Consider the following 23,087-nt stretch of genomic DNA (forward strand, 5'->3'; position numbering starts at 1 on the left):
TACTCCCTTGGTCCCTCCATTCCTAAATATAAGTATTTATAGACATTTCAAATGAAATACAACATATGAATGTATGTATACATATTTTAGAGTGTAAATTCACTCATTCTGCTTCGAATGTAGTCACTTGTTGAAATTTCTATAAAGACTTATATTTGGGAACTGAAGGAGTATATTGTAAGAAAAATGTTCAAGCTAATTTGTGAATTTGTTTCACTACAGCTTGCAAAAACGTTTTATATTGTAGGATGAAGGGAGTAACAAATAAGCAAAATATACCATTTTTACATGCAAGGAAGCCAAATATGTACAGCGTGTATAGTACACGAAGGGTCTCTCTAGGACACATCTAGATGTGACATAGTTATGTCACATCTAAACTGATTTTCACTCTGTTTGTGGTCTATTTTTTTTGTCCTAGTTTTTTTGTTTCTTGTTGATGCATTATATACTTGTGGAAGGTTAGATGTGACATCCTTAAAAAACATCTAGATGTGAATTAGACAAACTGGTACACGAATATCTAAAGCAGCACGCACCATACACCTCTCCACGGAAAAACCTAAACAGACGGTGGCCGGCCGACGCCCGCGGCCGGGCCGGTGTCGGAGCGGCAGACCGGGCACGTCGAGTGCGCGTCCAGCCAGGGGTCGATGCACTCCGCGTGGTACATGTGCAGGCACGCCGGCAGCAGCCGCACCGTCTCGCCGAGCTGCAGCGCGCCGAGGCACACCGAGCACGTCGCCGCCTCCTCCTCCCCGCCGCCCGTCATGTTGCGCTTCACGGACGGGCTGTACGTGAACGCCGGGAGGCCGGCCGTGGGGCTGGCGGCGTAGGCCCGGCCAAGCTGCCGCTCGCCAACGACGCGCACGCCATTGCGTTCCGGCACGGGCCACCGCCAAGCGGCGGCCGCGGCTCGAGCGCGGCGGTCGCGGTACTCCCTGCAGAGGGTGCACACGGCGGTGAACACGATCAAGCACGCCACGACGCCGATGAGGAGGCCGGCCAGTATCCTGCCTTGGGTAGACGATGGCCTAGCATTGGACGGCGGCGGCGGTAGTGAAGGATGGAATGGCCACCGCGGTGGAGGGGGAGAGGTGACAATGGGGACGAAGCCCGGGGGCGATTGAGCCACTGATGCTCGTCGTGCGCAACTGTTGCTTGTGGTATGGTTTAAGCAGTATAAGCAGACTCTGTCGGGGAAGAATTATAAGCGGATAAAATCAACCACTCCTACTTGCAAGCCTGTGGTCAAAGGGGTTAGTTAATTGATTGCCGATTCATTGTCAAATGCGCGTTTAATGGAAGGGAAATCGCGGCACGATACCAAGCGACGTCGTGGCACTGCTGCTGTCTATGTCATGGGCTTCGCTCAGGCTGGAGGAAAGGTGCGAGTGTAGGTGAACTACGGACATACCCAAGTCCAATTAGAAGCGAAAATTGCATCCCTTCTACATAATGACACACACATGATCCTTATTTCAGCCCAAATGATAAGTGTCACACTTGTGGCACGAAGCACTCCGGTCATGGCGTTTTTTACAACTAAATAAAACTACCATCCGAAAAGAAAAAACTAACTAAAAAATACTAAAACTTGTCATTCGAAAAGGAAGTTGCCATGCTTGACAACTAAAATTGCCATCCTCGCGTCACTGTATTTATTATAAAAAACGTTCAAAGTTGCCATGTGTTTGTATCGTACGTGTGACATTTATAAAGGTCCCCTTTCATATGGTTGGGCGAAGCCATTGCGGACGATCTCAACAGTTCTACTGGGGAACCGTATAATTCGAAGGTTTCCACAAAGACAAAGCCGGGAGAGTGAGATCTTCAAGACAAGACATTGGAGACCAAATGACCCTGAGGACGTCCACAAATACTTGCAAATAGGACAGATGCATCATTTGAAGATTCCTGTCTTATGTTGCCCAGACAACTGAGTAGACGTATTTCTGAATATATACAGCAAGCAAAATCAATCCAGCAAACTAACACCCGTCAAAATGTGCATCTAGCTAGACAGCGGCCGGGTCGGTGTCGGAGCGGCAGAGCGGGCACGTCGAGTGCGCGTCCAGCCACGGGTCGATGCACTCGGCGTGGTACAGGTGCAGGCACGCCGGCAGCAGCCGCACCGTCTCGCCGACCTGCAGCGCGCCGAGGCACACCGAGCACGTCGCTGCATCCTCCCCTCCGCCCGCCACGTTGTGCTTCACCGACAGGCTGTACGTGAACGCCGGGAGCCCGGCCGTCGGGCTGGCGGCGCATGCCCGGTGAAGCTGCCGCACGCCGCCGCTCTCCGGCAGGCTCTGCGTCGGAGCCGCTGCCGCGGCGCGTGCGCGGCTGCTGCGACGCCTCTTGCAGAGGCTGCACACGGCGAGGCCAACGAGCAGGCAGGCGACGAGGCCGCCGAAGGTGCCGGCGACGGTCCTGCCTTGAGACGAACCGCCGGACGGCGGCGGCGGCGGCGGCATGGAAGGACGGTATGGCCACGCCGGCGGGGGGAGGGAGAAGCCGGGGAAGCCCGGCGGCCACCGAGCCATCGGTGCGTGTGTAGCAAAACTGCAAACCAACTCTACCGTTGTCTGCTGGTTTTATAATCTTGATTGAAGCAAATTATCATGTTGGAGCGCAACTTCATGGAAACTGACCCCGTGGACAAACTGACAGCCGACGTTGAAGCAAATTATTATTTTTCCCTGCGAAACGAAGGGGAAATCAGGGGACTCGGCACGGCTTCGCCTCGCTTGCACGCTAGGGTAACTGGGCGGTGGCGCTAAGCTGACGTTGCCAAGGCCGTTCCCGTTCCTGTGAATTATGTGGTGTTGGAGATCAGCAGGTTAAATAGAAGAAGCTGTTTTTTTCCTTGTAGACGCGAGACCGGTCGGCTTCGCCTCACTTTCCGTTTACACACGATCTTGAGCTGAACCGGATCTCTACTCTGGTCCTGCAACAGGCACCGAGCTTTTACAACCGAAGCAAACCAACCGAGATTTAGCGCCATCCAATACCTCTGTAAATAGACTAGGTTACAACTTACAAAGTCATAAACCAAACACGAACTCAGGGTCAGGGAGCATGTCGATATGGCCACAAAGCAGAGAAGCAAGCAAATGGCACCACTTGTGCAGCACCGAGCTTTTACACCCCTGTTGACAGACATGCCCTTCCATTTCGACCGCAAAACCACCCTGGTCTGCTATATAAACCCATGAGACACAAGCAACTGAAATGAGCTCCCTTTCCATGAAGTGCCTGCTCTTCACCTCGGAAGTCGGATTCTACAGCAAGAGCTGCCCATCAGCAGAGAACCTGGTAAAGCAGGCAGTCACCTGCAACCTTCAAGAACAATCACTGGTGTCGCCTGCGCTTCCACAACTGTTTTGTCAAGGCATGTAGACGGCATATACTTTCCTATACCTGCACTATCAACATAAGGTAAGCATGAGTTGTATGTATGTTCACGGTAACAACCAATAGGATTCCTTCTTTGCACCCCTAGTTGAATTATGAACTGCAGGAAAAGTATCGATTCTGCAGCATGCCACATACGTAGAAGCTAGAGTAAAGTACTCAGGAACATCTATTTGTTGTCACATATGCACAACGTAGAAACTACAACAAATATGAGTTACAAACACCTTTCTCATAGCAGAAAAGACGGTACCATCCTTTATAATCAACATAAGCACATAGCATAAAGCGATCGTGTAAGTATTATTTTCAAGCTAGCCGCAACTGCAGGCTGATAATTATTTCTATCGTTGACTAGTTCGTGCTGCCACCAAAGCACCTCAGACCCATCGCGGAGGTAAGGGTATTTGATCTGTCAAAAACTCCCAACACACAGGCAAAGATTGGTTTGTGGCACGCATTCTCGTTAAAGTCTCAATTTGTATGCAAATTTGCATTTAGCCAGCATATGGCCCAAAAAGATAAAGCTGATATGCAATATGCAATATTGATCAGTCAACACTGCTTTTGTATATACCAACAAGAAACATGCATGTTAACAAAATGCAAAAGAGCAACCAGCATATATGTCTATCATCAAATCTAATGCCCACGTTCATACTCAAACAAATATTTGCGAGGTGATCTACTGTTATAAAACACAATTACCATATGCTAACAGGTTTGTGATGGCTCAGTCCTGAATCCGAATTGACTCGACGGCAAACAAAACTTCTGAGAAAGACGTCATTCCCAACAAACCCAGCCTCCGTGGGTTCGAGGTAACTGAAACTGCAAAGAAGGCCATCAAAGCCCAATGCCCCAAGACAGTCTCATGCGTGGACATCCTTGCCTTCGCCGCCCACGACAGCATCACGCTAGGAGGAAATGTTACTTACAAGGTGCCTGCTGGGCGCCGCGACGGCAGGACGTCCACTGACCAGAATGCCCTCAACAACCTACCCTCACTAGTCACCACTCTCAACAGCTTCTGAGCTGGTTGGCGACTTCACCTGAAGGACCTCACAGCTCAGGACATGGTCATCCTCTCTCGTGCACACACCATAGGCGTCTCGCATTGCTCGTCCTTACAAAGATCCTATATGGCTTCAGCAACACCAGTCAGGTATGATGGTGTTCAGAACTATCGCTAGATCTCAGACATTTTCCTTTCGGGCCTTGTGGTATGCATCTAGTCTAGTATCTATGTCTATAATGATTGTTTAACTGCCAGGTTGATCTTACCCCGAGTCCCCGACGATGCTTGACAACAAGTATTATGTGGGTCTGACAAACAACCTAGGCCTGTTCACGTCAGACCAGGCATTGCTCACAAACTCAAATCTGGGAGCATCGGTTGACGAGTCTGTCAAAAGCGAGAAGAGATGGAAGAGCAAGTTTGTTAAGTCCATGGTTAAGATACGGCTCAGCTGCAGGGTCATAAACAAAGGTTGTACTGGTCTTGAGCTTAACAATGACCCCGACTCTGGTGAATTCACTGAACTAGCGACAAGCTAGTGGCAGTTGTGGACTGGTCTCTAGTAACTCGATAAACGCTATGCTTAGGTCATTGCTTTGACAAGAATAAAAGAAAAACAGACATATAGAACAACTCAAGGAAAAGAAAAAATTGTCCAGTTTTCTGCTTTGTTCTGTCTGTTTAGTTTTCTTGTAATAATGCCAGATAAAAGTTCTTTTTACAATGTTGCGCGTCGGAATCGGGTTTTGGTTACCATGCGGTATTTTCGGTTACCGCCCGGTAGCTACATTAACCAATCACCTCCGGTAAACAGATGAAAACTACTGGCTTTATTCACATCAACCTCAATGTGAATAAGATTGCAGGTCCATAGAAATATCACAAGTCTTTGAGATCCTTGCTGCTAATTAGGTATGACAATAAGCAAAAGGAGGGCAACATCAATGCCGTCAATTCCAGATAATGATATTCTGGTCATAGCTCTCGGAAACTTTGAGCCCAAACATGTGCACATAATGCTGAGTTTTATTCTATAGCTGTGGTCAAAGTTGTTTACAACCTATTTTCTTCAGCTTTGAGCTCCAGTCTTGACTATCTCCAGTTTTCATACAAGCGGGATTCTTCAAGAACTACTCCTAATCTGACAATGACATTCACCGCCGTATTTTCGGCTTTGTTTTGGGCACAAGAAACAGATGCCCCTCTATTTGGACTCTTAAATTTATGCTAATAAATGGCAACTGAATTGTCATCTCAAGAAATATTTAGTAGTAGTTAAACTAATATCGGGAGCATTTTTCTTGAAGAGAACTAGTAATGGAAACTAATCGGCTTAAATGCTAAAAGCTGACTTGCCCTTCTTATACTTCGTTCAGGCCCAAATGAGACATCATATTCACATTCAAAGAAATTAGCATCAAGGGCCACTAGCAATTACAGAGGTACTTTTAGACTTTTAGCTACATGAACATGAGTGTGATATAATCAGTGCATATATCAAACAGGAAGACTAGCATCTCAACAAAGAAAATGATGTAAGTACAAGTAGTGGTTAGTTTACTTGGAAGATCTTCAACGGTTCCCATTACAACCTCTCGGCATTTGTAGTAGATAAGAGAACCAGCCATTCATAAGGAAAAGGAGGGGAAAAGGCCATAAACTTGACGCAAAAAAGTTCGAATATTCTAAACAAGCTGGGACCTATCACTGAGCAACAATTATCAATTATAACTGGCTGGCTGTAGTCTTCCAGGTGCTTAACCAATGTCCATAACTAAAGATGATGCCGCAAGTTGAACCAACCTATGAATGGTCACAGAAAATAAACAAGAACAAAGATATGGAAATGCATTTAATCAACAACATAATAAACTGAAAGCACACTGAGAAGAATGACGGAAATACTTAAAGAGACGAGACACGGAACACAGGACAAGGTTGTGGTGATCCAGCTCATGGGTTCAAATCCTCACTCTCCAAATCAAAGTTACAGCAATGGGACTTCGAACCCACGACAGCAATACAACCTCTAAGAAGTACACAAGGTTAAATAACAACCAAGAACAAGTCTTTTACAAAGACACGGGACACAGATCACTTGAAAACAACACACAACACATAAGCCATAACACAATACTGCTAAACTAGAGCAAGCAAGAAGCTTACTCTCTACCACCACGGTAGAATGCTGCACCTGCGTAGCTCTCAAGAGCAAAAGCTTAAACATCAAGACACCAAGACAGACAACAACACGATCAGGGATTGGCAGCACCATGAATGCCGACCACGCCACTGCTGCCGGACGAGCCACCAGTGCCAGGGAAGGAGCTAGAGCCCGGCATCCCGCCGAAGCCTACCTGTGGCGTGACGCCGTTTGGCCCCGGAAACACCCAGTTGACCGACGGGCCAGGGTAGAAACCACCGAACCCAAAGACGTTCTGGGGACGGTAGGACTCGGGCTCAGTTGCTGGGATGTCCCTCGCACCATGGCAAGCAACGGTGGTGGCGAGCAGGAGGCCAAGAACAAGGCTCGCGCTGACGCCGTTACGTCTCTCCATTGTTGCTACTGCTTTTGCTTGCCGACCATCTGGTTTGGCCAAGAGCAAGTTGCACATCCCCCTCTTTTATAACCGCTAGTGTAGTGTACTGTGCATGATCGTTGCGGTGGCTGTGACTGAAACTGAAAGGTGGGCCTAACTTGTGTTTCTTTGCGGCAGGACCCACCTGCCAGTGAGCGTAGCTATGCCAGTGGCTCCAAAGGTTTTGGCTACGGTCAAACCAAAACATGGACCGCAGATCTCCATGGGACCATACATGTTTACTCTGTTGGTGTACTTCTAGCTTGAGTTAAGATCATAATTCATAAAGCTAAGACTTGACATACTGAACTTATGTTCATATCTGATGCTGGGTGTACAGTGGCCTGGGTGCGCATACCGAGGGTTGCAAGGCCTCAGACTGCAGTAAACGAGAGCATTCATATCACGACTGTAACAGGAACCAAGCTCCAATTTACTCTTCCTCCACAACTACCCAACTACCCACATTTAAGCTCCCATGATCCATGTCAGGTACGTCTGCAGCAAATTCAAGGCATCCTCAGCTTTGTGGCAGAACAAACCAATAGGAAATCGACAGACAACACTGTAACATTTCTCCAATAAAGGACAGGCAGGTTTCAGAACAGATCTCAACTCAAGGGGTAGAAGATGGCTTCACGGTTAACAAGAAATGATTTATTAGAAGAGTGATCCAGACTCCAGAGTCCAGTACAACAAATGTATGTGATACATACTGACAAGTTTTCCTAGCGTTGATCAGGTTTTGCCAACTACAATTTGGATACATTGTGTCCAAAACCGGGCAAGCAAAACCATACGGTGCAACAAACTAGAGCAAAGAGTGAGAGCTACAAGCTTCGGCTTCACTAGAACAACAAAGCTAGAAAGTTCAAGTAATATATAGCGATGTGTTATTGCATAATTGCAAGGGAAAAGATTAGACAAAACTTGAAGCTTATACTCAGCCATGAATTTTACAACAGTAAATTTGGCTACATATGTATCCTGTAACCTGTAGTGTCTGCTGGCGAATTGAAGTAAACAAAAACTATGAGCAAGGCACCACTAGAATTTTAGAAATGAGAGAGGCACTGCTAAAATATTTGAGTCGATACAAGGGAAAGATGATTACCACTACTGGAACCATCTAGTGGCAGATTTTGAGAAAACCATCTTCTGTTCCAACGACAAACAATCTTGACAAAGGAAGCACAGAAATAGCCGAAAGAACAGACATGTTTTTATATTTTACTCCTCTGTCAGTCGAATATAAGTTCTGAAGTACGAGCTGCTGATGTCCGATCTGCATGGATTTTTTTTTTCACAAAATGTACCAACAGTTACTTCGGCAGGAACAGAGTGGACTTGCAATTCATATGGTATGTGAAATTCCAAAAGAGGCTGCACTGCTGCTCCAAATAGTAAAGTTTGCAAAAGAGCGTGGTGGTGAATGTGGTCAAGAGGAGAAAGTACATACCTCACTTGTTGGTCTCGATAGGGAAGTAAGTGCAATTTTGTTTCTTGACACTGATACCAGGTCTTGACCCCAAACAGAGAAGTCAAAGATGCCATCTGAATGGCTTCTGAAAATGTTTGACTGGACTGATAGGTTCCTGTCACATTGCGCACAAGACTTTAAGAAACTAAGAAAGTTTAAACTGGAAACAAATCATAAGCAATAAGATATATGCGTATATCCAAAGTTGAGAATCAAACTGCTGCTTCTATGAAATTGTGGATTCAGTGTGATATAACATAATCTTATCACTATCACTATGGCCCAAACAAGATAGTCATGTATCAAGAAAGTTTGAGAACACAAATAGTGCAAGAAAATATTGTATACTGCAGTAATACAATAAGAGAATGGAGAACATGTCATACCAAAATAGGTAATACAACCAATGAATTGTTGCAGTCAAAGAATAATACCTTCTTAGATCCCAAATTCGAAGAGTCTTGTCAAGGGAGCTAGATGCAATCAAGTGGTCCTCTGGTGATGCCAACTTTATGCGCAAATAAAAAGGAACCCATCAGATGCCAGAATAACAATTGCTCATGGTTTTGCCCTATGATGGATGGCATACCTTCGTAATGTGACCATCATGTGCTCGCCAAACTGCAATGATTTTTCCACTACGCTCGTCAAGTAATCGACAATAACCAGAGCTTAGACCTGCTGCAATCCAGGATGATGAAGCCAATAGGCTTCCATTCCTCGGCTTGTCTGAGCCAGACGAGCAAATAGCTGACACGAGTGATGAGAAGGAGATTTCAGCCGAATCGCTCTTCCATAAATGCAGCTTCTGATCCCGAGAGATATCAATAAATCTGCATTTTAACTCAATCAATGTGCAGTTCAATAGTGGACAAATTCTTCGGTAGTGAGGTAGAAACACAGTGAAATAACAGTGAAATAACAGTGAGTTGCAGCGAGAAAGAAATATGTTCTAACTTGCATTACTGATTCTAACAACAAAAACTAACAATGCTTCCAAGCTCACATAACAATGCCCTGGTTAAGTGAAGTAGATATTCTCCCTATTTTGTTTCAGATGTCACTACCAAACATAGTCAAAATTGTGAACATAAATAATGAAGTGGAACGGCAGTGATCACCCATACACTTACCCAGTAGAATAGTAGGAAGTATATTTTCAGTATATTTTCAACGTAAGTTAGAAACATAATAAAATGACCAAATCCAACAAACAGATGACAAAGTGTATACCTGATAGATCCATTTCCCATGCCAGCAACAAGTTTATCTTCAGATGCCATGTAATGCATGGTCGTATACAAGCTACCACGAAATGCATTCGACAATATTCCACCTGAGAGCGCGTCCTGATTAAGCATGTTTGCCTGTTCAACAGATGCAGTTTGCGGCGGAAAGCTTGTTGATGACTCGGTATGAGCTGCTATGAGCTTTCCTGTCTGCCCATTCCAAATATGAATCGTGCCATCACAAGAAGCTACTTTTCCAGTAATTGACAGGATACAGATGGAATTGACAACCTATGTAAATAAAATATCAGAAAATGAACTGTTGGAATGTATTGATAAAGCGCTATATCTAGGGGGTGAAATTAACTTACAAAGAGTACATCAATGAGTTCAAACGCAGAAGAAATGCAAGCAAGATCAAGCAATCCAATATATGGTATAGAATCTAATACTATTAGAACAGTTGAGCTAGAAATCAATCGGCATTTACTGAAAGAACACCGTCCTCTCAGTGATATTACCCTATAGTGATTTATTGTTTCATCACAGCAAACATAACCACTAAACGATCAGAGCACCATATTTCAGACACTAAGCTAAACATCACTACATGGTCTATACAAACTGTGTTTCATTCAGAAAATAAGAACCATCCAACAATAATAGCAAAAAAGAAAGTCATATGAAGGTAGCAAGAGAAACTGACCTCTTCATGCCCGTAATATCCAGATGTGCAATTCATGTTGGCCAACTCCCAACGCTGTATACTTCCTTTAAAACCAGGTCCAACTCCCCCAGTAAAAATCGTGCACTCATCATCATGGACTTCTAATGACCGCAGAGCCCCAGGGTGTGCACGGGCTGAGTAAAGGACTGAAGCTTCGATCTTCCATGGAAGTTCATCCTTCAAACCGCTACTGCGTCCAAGAAGATCTGGTACGCCCCAACTACTGTCAGGAGAAGGGAACCAAAACCACGGCTGATTTCCAGAAGTTGATGCAGACAAATTGTCACTAGATGACCCATGCTCGAGCCTAAATCTGTGCTTGGAAGCTGCCATCCAACCAGTTTTAGGGATTTGAGATTGAGACACAGACGACCCTGCCCCATTAAAAAGGTCTGTTGGAACAACCTCAGACGAGGTGTCATTGCCAGGCTGAAACCTTTGAGTTTTCATGTTTTCACCACTTATAGAACATTTACTGGAAGGCTCAAACTGAAAGAAAGCACAGCTAGTCAAATAAGAAGGAAAACACAAATCTCACCGGTCAATAGGAACCAAGGCAGCTTTTCACATACCTTCCAATTGTACAACCTTTGAAGAGACTGCTCCAATAGAAACCATGTAGAGCAGTATTCACGGATCTTCTCTATTCCAACAAGTGATGCCAAGAAAGGATATAGCAACAACCTACAACAGCTACCTTCAATAAGTAAATATAATGAAGCGTGTATAATTACTTATACCAAACAACGTAACAACAGAAAAATACATGTTTCTACTTACACGAGATCAACTCTAGATTCCATTTTAATCGTCTCACTTTTGTTTCTTTCTGAGATTTTTAACCCTTTTGTAGGAAGGCTAACAGCAGAAGAGTCTTGAAAAAAGGCCAATTCAGCAAAAAGCTCTTTTAGATGTGGCAAAACATGTATGACGGTATTATCTGGTCCAATTCGTAGACAAAGGTCAACAAATGCAGTAGCTGCCACCTAATTAATAGAAAGCAAGCAAATTAACTCGATCAAATGAATTTGAAGGAGTGTTATTGAGAGAGAACTAGTACAAGAAAATCATGTCACTTTGTCAGTGAAGAGTTATTGCCTGAATCACATCAAGGTCCAAATGGATCAGCATAAGAATCTTTATATGAAGACAGACTTGGTCCTGTAAATGCGGTCAAGGTAGGAGTAAGTACACATTTAATTTGACATATATGCCAATTTAAACGTAAGAATTTCATGGCCAGGTCATTATCTATAGAAAGTAATAATATAATTCAATAAAATGAAAGAGGAATTAGCATCTAAATTTAAACTAACAAAATGATGCATTTATAAACCTGAATTCAAATTTATCAATGGTGGGACATCGTGTGCAAGTTCATTTAAATATTGTAATGTACTGAATTCTTGCTATAATTTTTTTATATCATATTGACTTGTACATGAAACCCCCCAAAAAAGTGTAATTAAGATATGATGATTGGTATCTGGTAGTCATCAAAGTTGTGCTTAAAGTAGAGTTATATCGGAATTTGATTTGTGCTCACTTTTGAAAATATATGTTCCAATTTAGCAAAGCTCTAACAGAACTCAAAATATATCCATTTTCACCAATGATTATATTTATTCACCAAACTTAGTTTTTTTCACTAAAATACCTGGAGAAGCTCCCTGAGAACTGCCTTAACAGGAAGAACTGATACAAGGCCTTCCAACGCAGATAAGCCATCAATCAGAGCAAAAGAGTTCCAACTCTGCTGTGGTTCTGGCTTAGTCACCTTGGAGGAGTCGATACAAAAAAGTATAACATTCCTCAGCAAGGGGAGAATTTGCTTGACAATAAAACTTTCCCCAAGAAGTCCACCTATTATGAATAACGTCAAGCACCGACCAAAGAACAAACATTTTCACCACAAGGAGACAGTGTTAACTGGGATACCTATCCTGACCAAAGTTTCAATTCCATCATCACATAAACCTTTGCCGAAAGAGTGGATTAGTGGTAAAACTGTCTGCATAAAATGGACACATTAATCAGTGAAGGATGGTGTCAGTGCAGTACACCAAGACAATGTGTTCACTGAGACTTGCCTGATGAACAGTGATTGGTATTCCTAGTTCCTCACTTGAACCAATTAAAACAATGGATGCAGAAGATGCAGTGATCTTGTTAGGTGAATTGTGTAAGTTTGCTATGACCAACGGATGCACCTTCTCAATATAGGTTCGTTTTCCCAATTTTTTCCATAACTCTCGGACAAAAGAATCTTGAAGGAGAGAAACCTTCAGATGGGAATATTCTGGTGCCTGTAGCAACAACCAGCAGAAATGACTCATCAGAACAAAGACACATATGCAAAGACCAGAACCTTGAAATGAAAGAAAATATAAGATAAATTTCCCCACTGATGTGTCTTAACCGGCCTGTAAGATTTTCTGAATGATGGGCAGAATATGTTTCTTAGCTGCTTGGACACTCAAGCACTTCAAAAACTCTTTAAGCAGACGCAAACAAGACTCGGTGTCAACATCCAACCCAGATGATGAAACAAAAGGTAGGCAGTAAGGTGCACACACTTCAGCAGCAAATTCTCCCATGGCTTTAAGTGTCCCTGCACTTGCAAGCTTAGTAACATACTTCAGGTGGTCTCCAGATGTACACAGAAGTTGAAGTGGAGCAAGAAACATATATGCGGATCGAACTGATGGAGGAAAATATGGTGACTCCAGAAGATGCTTTGAACACGGCCTCCTGCAAGAGATCACAAAATTCAAAAACATTCAAACAGTTTCTGCTTGTAAATTTAAGAAAAACATCACCAATGTGCAGGGTATTAAACTACAAATATAAACATCAGACATAATTATTTAAGTTACCTTTTCCATTGCCTTTGGATGCATGACTCAACAAGCAAACGGACATGAACAGGCAATTCATGGAGTGCTCCTGGCAGCATACCAGTTTCTTTATATGCAGCTAGCAAGGAAGCATCAAAAAGTGGTCTGTGCAGATAGATTTCTGCTAACATGCACCCTATTGAAAATATATCATTTGCATGATGCTCAATAACAGAACAAGACCTTTGCTTCCAGCGCAACAGCTCTTGATAACCAATAAAAGAACTATCATCAGACTCAAAGCATTCAAGATAGGAGCCAAAATCAAAATCAGGCACCACCGATAATACACTATCAGGTTGCAATACCTCCTGATCTGAAAATTGGCTCTTGGGATATTTGACTGATGAACAACAAGAAGCAGCAGTGTTAGAGTAACTGTATATTGGATTCAAATGGTGTTGAAGCTCCATAAATAATGTTGCTTGTTCAAACTCTTCCAAATAGTCAACTTGTGAAAACATATTTGGGGAATTACAGTCATTTAACAATAGATCAGTAGTTGAGTTACTTCCTTTTCCTTGGCATCTTGCACAAGATTCCACTTTATTGTGGTAGGCTGAGTGAGGTGTGCTAATAAGACGCTTAGGATGTGGCTTTGTAAAAAGTTGCCGTCGCCCAATTGATTTAGGCCTTGATGGATCACTGGGAGGCAACATGACATTCTTAGCTTCAACAGATGCCTCTCCAGCAAGTTTATAGCCAAAGGTTATATCAATCCAATGATGCAGTTGTTGTGAGACTCGGTCACTCTCCAAGGCATCCCTGTGAAGACAAATGAATTCCTCCGAAGAGGTCACCCAGGAAGGCAAAGCCAAATTACTCATTTCAGAATGAAGAGAGACAAAAATCCAAGGATCGCTATAGAACTCTGGGATGCATTCATCTGGAGTCCATTGATAAAGCCTTTGCATACTAGATGGGTATTCGTTGGGCTCGTAGACAGAGCGGACAGCTGACCTCAAGATGGACTTTGATAGCCTTCTTGCTTTGTAACTGCAAACTGCTAGCTCTGAGAGACACTCATCAGAAACATGATATGGAACATCAGATGATGAGTAAGTAAAATCCAATTGTTCATCGCCCTTTGCCAACCGCCATTTACTTTTGGTGAGGTCTCTCCAGCCAATGTCAGAATTTTCGTCAGGCCTCACTGTGAAATCTATTACCCAAGGCATCACCGGATGAAAAGCTGGATCACCCCATCTCCTACCAGCTAACTTGTTCAAGACAAGAAGGTACTCATAATTGCTCAACTCACCCGTCCACCATCGTTTGAAGTGAGAAGACCAATCTAAGGATGATGGAAGATTGAAACTAGCAAAAATTGATCTTGAAGAACAATCCTCCTCAGCACAGCATGAATTAGGTGTTGAACCTTCAGGTCCCCCAAAACCCCAGTTCTGTTTAACATGAGATATATCACTTATGCTGAGATAAGGCCATAGAGAATCTGACATCAAGATGGTTGATGGTTTCAGATTGCCGTGATGAACTCCAAAATCATGAAGATATGACAATGCAGACATTATTTGGTAGATGAAAAATCTGATGTGCCAATCTGAGCACAATGCCTCTTGGCTGTAGTGCATGATGTTCTCCAAAGTGTATGGAGCCTTTGGTTGAAACATGTAGCAACAATCAGATGATTCTACAACACCTAACACAGGTAAGATGTTGGGGTGTCTCACAAGCCCAGAAGGATGTATATCATCAAATGCTGAAAATCCAACAAAACTGAGAAAACCTAAACCAGCTGGTCCACTGATGGTGTTTTCACACAACAGATTTAGTGAATCAATCACATCCTGTTCAATGGATAAATTCATATAACTTGCCATAAGATCTCTAATTTCTGTAGTGGAGACTCTGCCCAGATAGTAAACAGGAGTTAACTTGGTGATTATGTTTACAATTAGTTGCTGATTATTCGAGCTAGAAGAACTTTGAAGATCTCCAATATGTTCAATACCAGGAGAGGAATCTGCTTGCACAGCACAATGATTATCATCTTTAAATATGAGTGATTGCTCCAATGGGTTGTTTTCACTGCAGGGATGAAAAATGTGGAGCATGTAATATCTTGAACATAGAAGCCTTTTGGAGATGTACATAATACACTTGATAAGAAGCTTTACCATTTTTTTGTATCCACATATGTCTTACCACCATTTAGTACCACCAACACAAAATAACCACAGGTCTTCTGGCTGCAAGATACATATTTGTCACTTTTTAACAAATAAAAATAACAAATTATAAGAAAGGGGAAACTGATAGTTGAGTTTGCCGGTTTTGCCGCAACCCTTTCACTAATAATATTTTAGCCACTAACGAAATGCCACTATTCCACAATGCTTCTTTGATTTATGTGTAGAAGCGGTAGTAGTGAAGAAAATGGCGGGAGAAGAAAGAAAGCGATGTGACACGAGAATAGATCACATCCGACAGCACTACCTCTGATAAGCACGGACTGCATGGAGGTGCTAATGTTAATTTGCTTTAGCTATTGCTTTGTTTTATGAGTGTTTACTGGGATTACATATATGACTAAAGTACGACACTATCCATATGGTTAAAGTATGACATTATCCATATGATTAAGTTGGCTAGTTTTGCAACTACTTTCCATTGAATATAATTTCTCATTATTCTTGTTTCCAAAACTGTAAGGCTTGTCAACACTGTCAAGACTTCGTTTCATAGTACACAAATTTATTCCATGTATCTGGCATTAATTCTCAGTATCTCCTCCTAAAAAAAATCCAATGTACAACAGAAACGTTCGCAGTAGCTTTGATTAGATCAAAAGTAGAATCACTACAGTTGGATACGTCAATTGACAAGTACCTACTTGTATTGGTGTGGTTACAAGTTTAGAGAAACCCATTACTTAAAAATGTAGAGAAGTACATATTTTAATTACCCTCTCGATCTAACTAAGGTATAAAGTTGTGTTTTCATAACAAGTTAATAGGATGTACATTCTGATCTTACAGTATGATTCATATCCAAATCAAATGGAGAAAATGACAGTAAACCAAGAATGCCTAGGCTTACCTCCCAATACATTGGTCGGGTCCATCAGATGCCATCTGCAGTGAAGAGAACACATGAATTATGCCTAAAGTACAATAATTAACTCTTCTACAAGCTTACATGGACAGGGCTTTAGCATGCTTCTCAAAAATGAACTAAAACGCACACATAAAGGTGATTGGCTAAAATGTTTACCGGAAAGAGCAGGTGGCTCGAACTGGGCGCGAGCTTCAGAGACCGTATTATCCAGGACAGGAGAATAACGAGAAATTAGGAGACGGAGTGGCGACGGACCTGGACGACAGCGGAGGAGGCAAAGGGGAGCGGGGAGTCGGAGACGCCGTGGACGAAGGAGAGTCCGGAACCAGCGAGGTCGGATCGGATGTGCCGCTCCAGGCAATCGGGGCACATCGCCCCCGTCCCCGGCGAGCGAGCCATCGCCCACGGCGAGGCCGGCCTGGTTCGAAGGTTCAACAGGCAGCCTCGCCTCCCGGCTTAGCCCGGCGCAGTGCCTTCCGGTCGACGGCCTCGGAGGGCACCCGGCGGCGGCTGGACACCAGCTCTGCGTGAGCAGGGAGAGAAGCAGGAACAGGTGCCTCTATGCTCGAGTCATTCCTCACCAAAGCAAAGAATAGAGAACCAAACTGTGGGTTTTTTTTTTGAAAAACAACTTGAACTTTACTATTTAAAATAATGGTTACATCGTCTATCAGAAGAGTTACAAGATTTTCCATGGGCTCCTCTATTCAATCCCTAGTCATAGAACATTTTGCTAACCTAGCAAACTCATGTGCTACTTGATTCGCTTCTCTATTACAAATGTTTAAAAGTGATTTGAGGAAAATCAGAGGCCATAAAAAACAATCCTTGAAAATTGCAGCCGCCGCTCCCGCAGACTATCCTCGGTTTTTCATTGTGTCGATGGCTTTCATATTATCAAAATTGATAATGAGACGATTGCAGCCTGTCTTTTGTGTCAGCAGTAGACCAAACCTGAATGCTAACACCTCCAGACCAAACCTGAATGCTAACACCTCCACTGTCAAAGCATCCGCACAATACTAAATCTTCCAGTTACCACCTACTATGAAGTCTCCTTCTAATAACAGCACCCGTTGTGCCCCTAAGTTGATCATGATAAAAAAAAGCATCCACATTCAACTTGACAACCCCCATGGGAGGTCTGCACCATCCTTCATTCTTTCTCTTTGCTTTAGGAGAGTGGACATTTACATAATTCACTATTATAGCCCGAATCCCTGTCGAGGTTTGGGACGCCTCCTGAGACTTACCCTCATGGACTAGTGTCTGTCTATTCCACCATAAATACCAAGCAGCTATAGCGATTAGTTCCCCTGCATTTCAGAAGCCCAAGATGAGTAGTTCATGATCATGCATAAGGAGTAAGAATTTAAGGACGGCCTCTCCTGCACCACAATGACGCAGGCTTTTCTTTACCACTTCATACAGCCCCAAATATTCCCACACTTCTTTTGTCTTCTGGCACAGAAATAATATATGTTTCGTGTCCTCTGGTCCATCCAAACATGTTGGGCAGCTTGGCTGAGTTTTATATGTCTGTTGGCCAATGTAACGCGACACGGTAGAATCCCGTGAAGCGTCCGCCAAATAAAAAATTTAACCTTCGCGATACTTTACAAGACTCGGTGTGCATCAGTATCCTCCTGAGTCATCACCATGCTCACTATACTGTTGCTCTCGTTATCGGTTTTTGTTCTTCTTTCTCATTGGCGTGTTCCGGCATCCCCGTGACGTAGTCACATGTGTCTGGCCAGACGATGATGAATGCCGTCACACCGAGAGGGCCCTAAGAATATCTCTCCATCGTCGGAGCAGAAAATCCCACTCTTGAGCTATCCGGTCATTTGTCAAACTTTTCGGTGAGCCTAAAAGTTGTCGTTATGATCACCTTGTTACAGATGACGTTTGAGCAACCCCAAAGCCCACTGTCTGGTAGGAAGTGACCGAGACACTCTAATGGTCTGAGGAACCAAAACACATGCTAACACTTCGTGCTAACAGATGATTTCAGACGATATAGTCACAAAGTATAACAGACAAGAGAATCCACTCCCGCCATAATGCTTTGCCAAGTACAAGAGGAGCCCTTTTTAGTACTGCGCTCATCAAATCGCCTTCATGGAAATACTTGGTTCTTAGGATTGTTGCACATAACGATCCAGGATTATCCAAGGGTTAGTTGGCTAGAGAGCGCTCAAATCTACGATTCTAGTAAAAGAACACACAGAAAGACCAACCTGTGGTTGGATGGTCAGAGGGACTGTGGTATCCCTAGCCCATCAGGGCTCAAGTCCTGGTGCTCAAGATGATATGCCAGCTCAGTTTTTCGGAGGTGCTCATAAGGGTACGGTGTGCATGTGTGTGTTCATGCGGTGAGTGTATGCGCGTGTATATAAGCGCTTGCGTCCGTACTGTGTTCAAAAAAAAGATCCCGTAAAATAGCACATCTCGTTAAAAGAAATTGCAGGTCACCGCATATTATCTACCACATACCCTATATCTGCAGTTTTCGAGCCAATTTTTGAGGTGAACCGTAAAATATTCAACGTCGGAGTAGGTAGTAGGAACGTCGCCCCGGCAAGCAGATGAGCCTGGCAGCGGCCGCCGGAGCGTCGCCGGAGTAGCGGGGCTCGGCAGTGACAGTCGGAGCATCACCGGAGCAGGCGAAAGAGCTCGGTAGCGGCCACCGGAGCGTCGCCGAAGCAGCGGAGCTCAACAGCGGTCGTTGAAAGCATCACCGGAGCAAGCGTAGGAGCCCGGCAGGACCGTCGTCGGAGCATCGCCGGTTAGCGACCGCCGGAGCCTCGCCAGAGGGTCGCCAGAGCAAGCGGAGGAGCGTCCTGTTTGGGAAACATAGTAGAAAATAAAAAAAAAATATCCAACGAAAGCCTAGGAACAATATGAAGATGCATATCGGGTTTGGATCAACCATCATTACCGACTTCGGAGTGCAGCGGAGGTAGACGAGTCGGTGTAGATCATACTTGGAGTCTCTCAAACATCAATGGCGATCCCGCGAACCGCCCTCGAACGGAAGACCGAAAGCACAATCTCTCTATTTGGTTGAAAGCGTACGGTCTTCACGGTCCGGCGGCACTTCGCCGTCCAGAGCTAATCACCGCTAGAGAATTAGAGGAAGGAGATTAGAACCACACGAGGCTTCTAATTATAAGAATTAGAGATGGCTAGAGCTAGCTCTAGTCAACTAGGGCCAACTAAGATTAGAACTAGATCAAATAGAGGAGGCTCCAAAACTTGTGTGTACTATAGAGCAAAATCCCCGGTATATATAGGTTGGAGGGGAGGGAGAGGGCAGCCACCAAGGGGCCCTTGTGGCCCAAGTTACCTTCCATCTCTTGGTCTTTTTAGGCCCATTGATATTTAAATTAAATATAAAATGTTCTAAATATTTTCAGACCATTATATATAATTTAACATCTCTGGAAACATTTTGCACCTATATATATTTATCAGTAATACCCGATATTCACTGAAACCCTTCCGGTGACCCCGAAACGCTTCTAGAACCTCTCGGAACTATTCCGGATATTGATGAAACAATTTCATAAATATATTCTCACTACTCAACACTCAGCAGATCGTGATTATCTTAAGCTTGTGACCCCATAGGTTCGGTAATCATGGACATGAACGAAACCCCTTCGTTCAATGATGATAGCGGAACCGTGGACATCCATATCGGTCCCTATGATTATATGAATGATATTCGAGTGAACCTTTGGTTATCATGTGATGTTCCCTTTGCTTCGCGATGATGTTCCCTTTGCTTCGCGATACTTTACAAAACTCGGTGTGCATCGGTATCCTCCCGAGTCATCACCATGCTCACTATACTGTTGCACCCGTTACCGGTTTTTGTTCTTCTTTCTCATTGGCGTGTTCCGGCATCCCCGTGACGTAGTCACCTGTGTCTGGCCAGACGATGATGAATGCCGTTACACCGAGAGGGCCCTAAGAATATCTCTCCATTGTCGGAGCAGAAAATCCCACTCTTGAGCTATCCGATCACTTGTCCAACTTTCTGGTGAGCCTAAAAGTTGTTGTTATGACCACCTTGTTACAGATGACGCTTGAGCAACCCCAAAGCCCACCGTCTGGTAGGAAGTGACCGAGACACTCTAATGGTCTGAGGAACCAAAACACATGCTAACGCTCTGTGCTATAATAGATGATTTCAGACGATATACTCACAAAGTATAACATACAAGATTGGGTCGATTCAATATGATCGTTCTTCCAATGTCATAACCCCAATCTGTTTTAGGACTATCATTGCACTTAATGATATCATAAGATCCAAAAAAAGTGATCACCAATAACACTTGAGCTAGTCTTAGAGGTGAGACTTGGAACCTATTGTTAACAGTTTATCATTCCACACGTGCATATGAGTTTTCCACTGAATCGCATATTCCAGGATCATAGCAGTTATAACATGAAATATAAACTCTTAACTATGAATATGGAAATATAATAATACAAATATTATTGCCTCCAGGGCATATTTCCAACAGTCGCTGGAGCAAGCGGGGGGATTTTTTGTAGTACAGTTTTGCGGTATCTGTTTTGGCAGGCCCAATTTCATACCGAAAACAGTTTATGGTGACCTGTAAATTGATTTTACAGTACCGCGATATAGGGTATCTGTTAGAGTTACTCTTAAAAGGAAAGTGGTATCCCTAGCCTACCAGAATTCAAGTACTAGACTTTGACACCATTTATTTTAGGCCTTCCGGCGATATGCATTTTCTTTTGAGCAAACACAGTGGGGAAAACTCCCACTGTAACTCTTTATCATTAATATGGATGGAACATATACATGGTTTTATACCAGGGGTTACATTAAGGATCTAGTTCACAAGTAATCTAGCCATGATTGCATTCCTTCTTCCAGACTTGGTTTTTCCTTCTTGATAATGATGCCAAACTGCTCCTTAAAACAGGCAATGCAATATGCTAGATTTTTGGTCTTGTTGTAAAATATGATGCCATTTCCGTGCATCCATAAGCTCCGGCATCCAGAAATTAAGCATTCCTTGTAAAAACCTGAGTTGTCCCTTTTCCTTCCATCCATCAGCATCTCTGTCAGATCATAATCAGTGTTTCACTGGGAACCTAGTGTTGGGGAACGCAGTAATTTCAAATTTTTCCTACGGACACGCAAGATCATGGTGATGCATAGCAACGAAAGGGGAGAGTGTGATCTACGTACCCTTGTAGATCGACAACGGAAGTGTTTGGTTGATGTAGTCGTACGTCTCCACGGCCCGACCGATCAAGCACTGAAACTACGGCACCTCCGAGTTCTAGCACACGTTCAGCTCGATGACGATCCCCGGACTCCGATCCAGCAAAGTGTCGGGGAAGAGTTCCGTCAGCACGACGGCATGGTGACGATCTTGATGTACTACTGTCGCAGGGCTTCGCCTAAGCACCGCTACAATATTATCGAGGACTATGGTGGAAGGGGGCACCGCACACGGCTAAGAATATGATCACGTGGATCAACTTGTGTCTCTAGGGGTGCCCCTGCCTCCGTATATAAAGGTTCAAGAGGGGGAGGCCGGCCGGCCATCATAGGGCGCGCCAGGAGGAGTCCTACTCCCTCCAGGAGTAGGACTTCTCCCCCAATCCTAGTTGGAATAGGATTCGCGAGGTGGGAACGGAGAGAGAGAGAAGGAGGGGGGCACCGGCCCCCTCTCTCCTTGTCCTATTCGGACTAGGGGGGAGGGGCGCGCGGCCCAGCCCTGGCCGCCTCTCCTCTTCTTCCACTAAGGCCCATTAAGGCCCATGTACCTCCCGGGGGGTTCCGGTAACCTCCCGGTTTTCCGGTAAAATCCCGATTTCACCCGGAACACTTCCGATTCCAAATATAGGCTTCCAATATATCAATCTTTATGTCTCGACCATTTCGAGACTCCCCGTCATGTCCGTGATCACATCCGGGACTCCGAACAAACTTCGTTACATCAAAATGCATAAACTCATAATATAACTGTCATCGTAACCTTAAGCGTGCGGACCCTACGGGTTCGAGAACAATGTAGACATGACCGAGACACGTCTCCGGTCAATAACCAATAGCGGAACCTGGATGCTCATATTGGTTCCTACATATTCTACGAAGATCTTTTATCGGTCAGATCGCATAACAACATACGTTGTTCCCTTTGTCATCGGTATGTTACTTGCCCGAGATTCGATCGTCGGTATCCAATACCTAGTTCAATCTCGTTACCGGCAAGTCTCTTTACTCGTTCCGTAATACATCATCCCACAACTAACTCATTAGTTGCAATGCTTGCAAGGCTTAAGTGATGTGCATTACCGAGAGGGCCCATAGATACCTCTCCGACGATCGGAGTGACAAATCCTAATCTCGAAATACGTCAACCCAACAATGTACCTTTGGAGGCACCTGTAGAGCACCTTTATAATCACCCAGTTACGTTGTGACGTTTGGTAGCACACAAAGTGTTCCTCCGGCATACGGGAGTTACATAATCTCATAGTCATAGGAACATGTATAAGTCATGAAGAAAGCAATAGAAACATACTAAACGATCGTGTGCTAAGCTAATGGAATGGGTCATGTCAATCAGATCATTCTACTAATGATGTGATCCCGTTAATCAAATGAG

At 44.0% G+C, this 23,087-nt stretch overlaps 4 protein-coding genes across 9 annotated transcripts; all 4 read right to left on the minus strand.

Moving 5' to 3' along the window:
- Window positions 1-522: 522 nt before the first annotated feature.
- On the minus strand, window positions 523-1,752 carry LOC119333579 (RING-H2 finger protein ATL43-like). Its single transcript, XM_037606431.1, has 2 exons — window positions 1,706-1,752; window positions 523-1,154 (listed from the first exon to the last, which is right to left on the minus strand). The coding sequence occupies exons 1-2, from the start codon at window positions 1,750-1,752 to the stop codon at window positions 563-565; spliced, it is 639 nt and encodes a 212-aa protein (XP_037462328.1). The 3' UTR covers window positions 523-562.
- LOC119332423 (RING-H2 finger protein ATL43-like) lies at window positions 1,698-2,551 on the minus strand. Its single transcript, XM_037605608.1, has one exon. The coding sequence runs from the start codon at window positions 2,541-2,543 to the stop codon at window positions 2,019-2,021; it is 525 nt and encodes a 174-aa protein (XP_037461505.1). The 5' UTR covers window positions 2,544-2,551; the 3' UTR covers window positions 1,698-2,018.
- Window positions 2,552-2,771: 220 nt separating this feature from the next.
- Window positions 2,772-17,000, minus strand: LOC119331797 (protein GFS12). Of its 6 annotated transcripts, XR_005160649.1 has the most exons (19): window positions 16,678-16,999; window positions 16,405-16,439; window positions 15,483-15,554; window positions 13,324-15,393; window positions 12,871-13,198; window positions 12,538-12,753; window positions 12,386-12,458; window positions 12,105-12,310; window positions 11,546-11,608; window positions 11,228-11,433; window positions 11,020-11,131; window positions 10,427-10,936; window positions 9,725-10,011; window positions 9,081-9,324; window positions 8,926-8,999; window positions 8,471-8,606; window positions 8,126-8,296; window positions 5,994-6,235; window positions 2,772-3,420 (listed from the first exon to the last, which is right to left on the minus strand). XR_005160649.1 is itself a non-coding variant. In XM_037604972.1 (18 exons), the coding sequence occupies exons 1-17, from the start codon at window positions 16,819-16,821 to the stop codon at window positions 8,141-8,143; spliced, it is 4,932 nt and encodes a 1,643-aa protein (XP_037460869.1). In that variant the 5' UTR covers window positions 16,822-17,000; the 3' UTR covers window positions 2,773-3,425; window positions 8,126-8,140. The 6 variants fall into 6 exon arrangements, 5 of the variants coding, with proteins under 5 accessions (XP_037460869.1, XP_037460867.1, XP_037460868.1 ...); XM_037604972.1 differs by lacking the exon at window positions 5,994-6,235 and having other exon boundaries at window positions 2,773-3,425; window positions 16,678-17,000; XM_037604970.1 differs by lacking the exon at window positions 5,994-6,235 and having other exon boundaries at window positions 2,774-3,420.
- LOC119331799 lies at window positions 6,371-7,192 on the minus strand. Its single transcript, XM_037604974.1, has one exon. It carries the CDS (start codon window positions 7,045-7,047, stop codon window positions 6,688-6,690), a length of 360 nt encoding a protein of 119 aa, XP_037460871.1. The 5' UTR covers window positions 7,048-7,192; the 3' UTR covers window positions 6,371-6,687.
- Window positions 17,001-23,087: the final 6,087 nt, after the last annotated feature.

This window comes from Triticum dicoccoides, chromosome 7A (genome assembly GCF_002162155.2).
Source record: "Triticum dicoccoides isolate Atlit2015 ecotype Zavitan chromosome 7A, WEW_v2.0, whole genome shotgun sequence".
Taxonomy (NCBI): Eukaryota; Viridiplantae; Streptophyta; class Magnoliopsida; order Poales; family Poaceae; genus Triticum; species Triticum dicoccoides.

Bases quoted from the DNA above. Each gene is read 5' to 3' on its own strand.
- LOC119333579 (XM_037606431.1), bottom strand. From the start codon at position 1,752: ATGGCTTCGCCCAACCATATGAAAGGGGACCTTTATAAATGTCACAC. The intron at 1,155-1,705 runs GTACGATACAAA...CACAAGCAACAG, and splicing joins GACCTTTATAAATGTCACAC to TTGCGCACGACGAGCATCAG.
- LOC119332423 (XM_037605608.1), bottom strand. From the start codon at position 2,543: ATGGCTCGGTGGCCGCCGGGCTTCCCCGGCTTCTCCCTCCCCCCGCCG.
- LOC119331799 (XM_037604974.1), bottom strand. From the start codon at position 7,047: ATGTGCAACTTGCTCTTGGCCAAACCAGATGGTCGGCAAGCAAAAGCA.
- LOC119331797 (XM_037604972.1), bottom strand. From the start codon at position 16,821: ATGGCTCGCTCGCCGGGGACGGGGGCGATGTGCCCCGATTGCCTGGAG. The intron at 12,311-12,385 runs GTATCCCAGTTA...TATTCATAATAG, and splicing joins TGAAACTTTGGTCAGGATAG to GTGGACTTCTTGGGGAAAGT. The intron at 11,609-12,104 runs GTATTTTAGTGA...CCGCATTTACAG, and splicing joins TTCTCAGGGAGCTTCTCCAG to GACCAAGTCTGTCTTCATAT.